This window comes from Phaseolus vulgaris, chromosome 3 (genome assembly GCF_000499845.2).
Source record: "Phaseolus vulgaris cultivar G19833 chromosome 3, P. vulgaris v2.0, whole genome shotgun sequence".
Classification (NCBI taxonomy): Eukaryota; Viridiplantae; Streptophyta; class Magnoliopsida; order Fabales; family Fabaceae; genus Phaseolus; species Phaseolus vulgaris.
The window spans coordinates 8,780,579-8,787,867 of NC_023757.2; the positions used below are offsets into that span (position 1 = coordinate 8,780,579).

The following is a 7,289-nucleotide window of genomic DNA, read 5'->3' on the forward strand; positions in this document are numbered from 1 at the left end:
GTCCTTGGCCCCTGCCCTTGTTCTTCCTTGGATCATAAGGATGGCGAGTCCTCTGATCCCTTCTGGCCGCCGCTGTCTCCAGCACCCTCTGTGGCTGGACCCTGGTCTGGGCGCGTGGCCTAGTGGGGGCCACACTTCCTCTCTTCTCGGCGACTTCGCTCTCGTCGGCGATGTGGGCCACCGCAAGTCGCCTAACCTCAGCAAACGTGGCGGGGTGTGCCCTGATCAACGCCTCGCAGAATGGTCCCGGCAGCACGCCCTTCTTAAATGCATAGACCAGCATTTCTTCATCTTTGGCCGGCGATCTGACCATCTGCGCCCCAAAGCGATTTAGATAGTCCCTGAGGGACTCTCCCTGATATTGCCTTATATCAAACAGGTCGTAAGACACCCTGAGCGGTGCCTTATTCACGATGTACTGCTCGACGAAAATTTTCGAGAACTGTTGAAAACTGGTTATGTGACCGTTGGGCAGGCTCACAAACCATTCCAGCGCCGTTCCCTGGAGCGTACTCACGAACATCTTGCAATACACGGCGTCTGATCCCCCTGACAGCATCATCTGCGTATGGAATGTGGTGAGATGAGCCTCAGGATCCTCCACGCCGGTAAAAACAGCCTTAACAGGTACCACACTCGTGGGAATAGGCGTGTCAGTAATCGCCTGGACAAAAGGCATAGGGAACACACGAGGCGGCGTCGACGGCGCGATCTCTTCAGCTACAGGACGCCCTTGCTGCTCCTGAAGAGCTTGACGCAGCTCCTCAGTCACCTTGCTAAGCTCATCGTTCCTGGCCCGAGAGGCAGCCAGGTCCTCATGCATTCTCGCCTGTTCTATGCGCGAGGCTTCCACAGTTGCCTGCAACGAGCGCATAATCTCTACCATCTGCGCCATGGTCATGGCGGCGGCGCCTTCAGCAGCGACGGGCGCAACTGGACTTGAACGATTGCTTCTCATTTTTCTCATGAAATTTGACGAACCACAGAATGCAACGAACAACACTTCCTTCAGCGATGATCAACTCAGCGATCAATCGGTCACAACTGCACGAAACTCCACAAGAAAACTCAAGAACACAGAAAACCACCACAAAAACCTGCGATTCCACCAGAAACCACCACTTCTCCCACGGATAACCAAACGAGCGAAAGAACTCAAACCCCACTGAACAAATCACGCGTAAACAGCAGAAAACCTCACTTTACCGAACAAAAATCCAAACGAACGGTGGAAAACGCGAAATCACCGAACAAATCTCAAACGAACAGCGAACGATGGTTGCACCAGCACGCAACCACGCAGAAAACTACGAAAACCTCCAAGAACTCACGTTGTGGATGGGAACAGGTTTTACACGGCCCCACGGTGGGCGCCTGATGATCCTGCCTGTTGACCAGAACGTTGGAACTTGCCTCGTCAAACTTGGATCGACGTGTGCACCGCTTCAACCTCCGTCCTTCTTCGAGATCCACCTCAAGAACCTGCAAAAGAACAGAGCGGCGCCGCTGCGGCCGATCGCACTCCAATGCCCAAGTCAGTGACCGAACCACCAAATACTAAGAGCGAAAACACTCAAGAACTCTCAAGGAGCCGTGCAATGTTCTCTCTCATAGTATGCTCAAGAACTCGCAAGCGTAAAGAGTATAATCTGAACGTGCGTACCTCAAAAGTTCGTTGAGAAGCCCTTAAATACCTGGACACTTTCTCTCTCCTGGCAGTTACAGACCTGGACACGTGGCTCGCATCCAGTCGTACACGTGCCATCATCTGGAGCCTCCTTGACTTGGGCGCTGCTTCTACTCTCATTTGGCTAAGTTACTTATGCATGGTACTGCCCAGTGCATAGCTAACTTGGGAGTGCGATCTCTACTGGAATTGGCGAGTTAAGGTACCTTCGTACACCTTCCCTGTGGTCTCGCCGGCCGCCTTCATAATCTGCACCACCTTCATCTTCGGCGATGTGCTTGCTCTGGCGATCTCCAAACACTTGGTCGTCCGAGTTTTACATCTGGCGACTTCATCTTCAACTGGGCGATCGCCAACTTAATAACTGACGACTACATGAGCCCCCCGACTTCCTCCCCTTCTGCAAACCTGGCGCCTTGCCAACACGCCTATATTGTAGCTTGATGCCACGTCATCACTTCCGACTACCAGGGCCGTACAATTATTGATGTTTGTTAAGTGATGATTTATATATGAAATAACATTTAGTGATTCAACATGGTTGGAATGTAAATAAGTTTAAATTATAGTATATGTAAATATCATCATCTTACAAGTTAAATATTGAGTTAGAATTAAGATTACATTAGAATTATTTAGAGTCCATCTTGATGTAAGAGGATGTGTTAAAAATATATCAACTAGATATAAAAATCAATTTATAAGGTATAACTGGATGCAAATCTTACCTTATAAATTAAATTAAATTTAAATTTCATTTATAAAATATATTTATTTTGATAGACAATCAAAGAGGAGTAAGATTAATAAATATATTATTTTTTTCGTACATTTTTCCTCTTTCTATTCATAATGAAATAGAAAATGTTGAAAGAACAAAGGAATGAAACACTAATGGAAGGAAACACAATACCATTTGCGTAACATTGATTAAATTTTTCTAAATAAAATAATTTAAAAATAAATACATGTGACACTTCTATTTAAATCTTCAAAAAATCACTTAAAGACAACTCATCAATAAAATAGTATGAATAATAAAAAATTTATGGAATACACTACTAAATCGTTTTTTAAGTAAATAATAGATTGAAATTAAAAAAAAAGTTAATATATGATAAGAGAATAATTTACTAAACCTATTTTTAATATTTATAAAACAGATAAAACTACATTAATTTTAAAAAGGTAGTAAATAGAAAGATTAAATTAATGTAAGCTATAAATTTTGATATTCTTCTAAAATATAATGTAGCCGCAGATCGTGCGGTGTATCTAGACAAAATAAATTGGTATGTCCTCTCTTTTTTTATGTCGGCCCATAACTTACCCTGTAGAGAGTTGAAATTGTTAACTAAAAAAAAACCCACTTTTTAATTTTTAATACTTGTTGGATTTCACAACCGTTGACCAAACAAGATATCTCCCCGTGATTTCAAATTATGTGAATCAGAAGTCAACTTTAGTTTCATTTGTTCTCCAAATAATTCTTGCTAGTGGCTACATGTAAAATTCTTGGTAGTAGATAACTCCAATCAGGTGTTAATAGAGAACTCAAAAGGTTAAAAAGCATGTAGTATAAATTTTGCAGAGACCAGCCTACTTATTGATTCTTTTGTAGGTGACATGTCTGATATGTAATGTACAAGTTTCGGCAAAATTTAGCATTTTACCTTGCAGCTATTTGTGAAACTGTTATCTGTATACATAGCAATCGGTCCTAACTGTTGTTGGCATATGATTTATATGTGGGGTTATGTCACTCCCCTTTTAATTCATTTAGACATGCACTGGAGCATTGTCATGCTGATAACTGGTACCATACTTTTTCAAGAAAGCAAGCATAGCTTCTATAAGGCTGTATTTGGGGATTGTGACTGTGAGCAGCATAATCCAGGAGAAAGGTTGTATAATGTAACTCATCTAGGTTCAATCTGACTTTCAGTCATGGTGTTTGCTGAAGACTGAGTGTTGGATTCAGGCTGAAAATTATGTCCAGGTAAACCAGATCTGCTGAGTTCTGAACTACCAGAATTAATAAATGGCGGTTGGGTTGGCTGAGGAATTTCATGATTGTGATTAACCATTTTAACTACTACTGACATTGATGGTCTCAACTCTGCAGTAGCTTGTGCACAAAGCAGCCCTATCTGAAGTAGTTGGCATGCTTCCTCTGCAGGAAAAGGACACTCTAGGGTCGGATCAACAATTTCAGATAGCCTATTTGATCCATACAGTCTCCAAACCTTGCATATTGACCATCAACCAAGGGACGCTACTTATGAGAATGTTTGTCTTGTTAAAAAACATTATATGAATTCCAGATGAAAACAGTTACCGTTTGTAGGAGAGAGGATGAATTCATAATAAAGGAACTGTTTCTTTTGCCAGATACAATTTCGATAACCAGAACTCCAAAACTGTAAACATCTGCTTTCTCAGACAACTTCCCACGAATGACATACTCTGGAGCCATATACCCCCTAACACGAACACATGATAAAATGTAAGTGAATCATGCAGGAATAATATATGAATCATGTTTCAAATCTATTGGATCAAGAAATCTTGCTAAAGGGTTCATTTATATTTCCTTGTAACATACGATGTAGAAGTGCTCGTCAACCATAAATTTTTGGTGTGTAAAATATGATTGTTAATACAAGCCTCACTCAGCATTGCAAAGACTATTAGGAGTGCATAGAAAAGAGACAACCATTTGTGTAGACAGAGCAATTATCATAATACAATGCGGAATAGATTAAAAAAAATGTCATTATAGAATGCAACATAGCAATCAGTTCATCTTTCTCAAAGCTAGTAAGTAATATACAATATAAAATAGTAATTAACAGAAGGTATCCAGTATTTTGATTAACGAAAATTCACCTTCTAGGCATCTAAGGTCTATGCAAGATATTTCCTTCATAACATAAGATGCAGAACAGTCATACACTTACAGAGTACCAGCAATGACTGTGCTAATGTGAGACCTATCTTCTGGAAATAATCTAGCAAGTCCAAAATCTGCAATCTTTGGTGTGAAGTCCTCCTCAAGTAGAATATTGCTCAATTTTATGTCTCTATGAATGATTCGCAGATGTGATTCCTCGTGAAGGTAGGCCAAGCCCTCTGCAATTCCTAAGATAATCTTATGCCTGAATTCCCAACTCAGCGGTTGAGAGATCCTTCTGACTGGAGAAATTCATAGGAGAGAGATATAATAAGAAAATTTTCTTTTAAAGAAAGGAACTTTGTTTAAGACTGGATATCAGAGATAAAGTTGCAACCAGAAAGGTGATCATAGAGGCTCTGGTTAGGCACATATTCATAAACAAGAAGGCTTTCAGGTCCTGTAATACTGCATCCTAATAGTTTTACCAGATTTTTGTGTTGGATGTCACTTATCAAATTGACCTCATTGAAGAAATGATCCACCCATTGTGTTGTGTTAAATCTTAGTCTTTTTATGGCAACAGTAATTCCATCTGGCATAACTCCCTAAATTGCAACAAAAAATAGTCAGGCAAAATATTAGCAACAATTAAGTTGTCCAAAATGATAATAACAAGTAAGCTCAAAAAATACATACTTTATAAACAGAACCTGACCCCCCTTGTCCTAGCTTGTTGGAATCATTGAAGTAATCTGTTGCCTTTTCAAGAATCTCATATGATATATTTAGCCTGGACTTGTTCACTTGGTCAAGAAGAGCACCAAACTGTCTTCTTTCTGTGGTAAGAACAAAAGAACAACCTTCAGTATTTACAGTTCTTATAATCTCAGTCCTAAATATCAAATATCGATACCTCTTCTCCTTGTCACCATGTTCTTCCTTATAAAGAAAACAACTGTAGCAACAACCAGCAGAAGAGCCAGGGCAGCAGTGGTCGCAGCCAGAATTTTAGCTAGACTCCGTTGTCCTAACATTACATGCCATACACAGCAACACAGCTTTAGTGACATATTTTATCAGAAAGGTGATCTTTGTGGGTATTTTATTTCTTCACAATAATGCCTATTTTCAATTTAACAAGATAGTTAAATTCCAAAACAAAACACACATCAAGGACAAAAGATCCACCCTAAATTACTCTTAACAATAAATCCTTCCTCTGAAAATCACTCAATGGAACAAAAGTAATACAAATCTACATAAAATTCTGCATTTATGGTATGCTTGAGTCTTCCAGGTTTCCACAAATGGTCCGTGATCAATGTTGGGATTTTGGGGTCTCTGCCACATACAGTTGTGATCCATTCAAAACAACATGTTCTTCAATTTTTCGCAATCAAGGTTTACCAAATGGTCTGTAACCGCAATTTTAGCAACATCAAGGTTTTAAGGTCCCCAGGACTAAAACATGACCAGATTCGTCGCAATATCAAGGACAGTGACAAAAGTGTGACCGCCACAACCTCAATTTAAAACCTTGAGCTAAATTATCACGGTTGCATTTAAAACCTTATATATATTGTCAACATATGGCACCAAAAATGCATTCTAATCCACATCAAAATCCGAGGAACAATTCCTAGGACGGGAGAATCAATCATAATAAACTAACTAACATCCAACACCATCAATAAAATCAAACAAAAACGACGTGGTAAAGACATAGAGAGAGAGAGAGTATAACTGACCATGATTTCCAGAAATTGCAACATCCGTTGAATTGTTATAAAACTTGTGCGCAGAGAACCTCAAATAACAACCAGCATTCAACGCCCTTCCTTCTTGTGTTGCACACGAAGCAATCCTCGTAGCAGCATCCGCCAAACATTTCTTGCAGGCACTACCGTTCACAAACTCCCAGCACTGAGCCAACCCATAAACACTCACGTTCTTTTTCTCCACCGACCCCACCCAAAACCCATCGTTTTTGGGCGCCACCTCGCTCAGGTTCCTAACCAACTCCAAAGCGTTGGCCTTATAAATACCGCTACTGTGAGCACCATCACTAATATTATTACTATTTTTACTACTTACATTGGTGCCGCACACAGTGGTGTCTTGGTCGCCGAAGCTCTCGGCGAAGAAGTTATAGTCGTCGTAGCGGAGGTAGCAGCCGTCGAAGAACAACCTACCACCCTGTGTTCCTTTCTGGAACGGGAGGCACGCGAGGAGCTGCGTCTTGCACTGCGCCAGGCACACATTGCAGTCCGACTGCGAGAGGTCCTTCATGCACTCACCCATGGCGTAAACGGTGACGTTTCCTGACCCCTTCACCACGGCGCCGCGCTGCCGAGTCGTCGTCAGAGGGGTCAAGGCGTCCATCGCTTCCAGAAAGTTTGAGATGAAAACTTGGCGCCGTGAAAGGGACGAAACTGAGCGGTTGGTGCATAGCAGAGCGGCTCTCTGCGCTCTTGGATCGGAAAGAGTTAAAGGTGCGAACACGGAAAGGAAGAGGAGCAGGAAGGAAACAGAAGAAGGAATCATTGAGGAAAGTTTTTTCTGGTTTTTCTCTAGATTTTGTTGATGCTATGAGAATTGAGATGGTGTTTTGTTGAGAAAATAAATAAAATATTGGGTGGCAAAGAACAGAGTGGTCGGAAAGGAAGATGTAAATATACTTGCTATGATAATAAGGGTGGGTACAAT

The 7,289-nt window shown here is 41.2% G+C and overlaps 1 protein-coding gene across 1 annotated transcript; it reads right to left on the reverse strand.

The window, feature by feature from the left end:
• Positions 1 to 3,233: 3,233 nt before the first annotated feature.
• LOC137806568 (cysteine-rich receptor-like protein kinase 3) lies at positions 3,234 to 7,289 on the reverse strand. Its single transcript, XM_068606767.1, has 7 exons — positions 6,332 to 7,289; positions 5,497 to 5,610; positions 5,280 to 5,419; positions 4,978 to 5,188; positions 4,648 to 4,882; positions 4,026 to 4,170; positions 3,234 to 3,933 (listed from the first exon to the last, which is right to left on the reverse strand). Exons 1-7 carry the CDS (start codon positions 7,125 to 7,127, stop codon positions 3,607 to 3,609), a joined length of 1,968 nt encoding a protein of 655 aa, XP_068462868.1. The 5' UTR covers positions 7,128 to 7,289; the 3' UTR covers positions 3,234 to 3,606.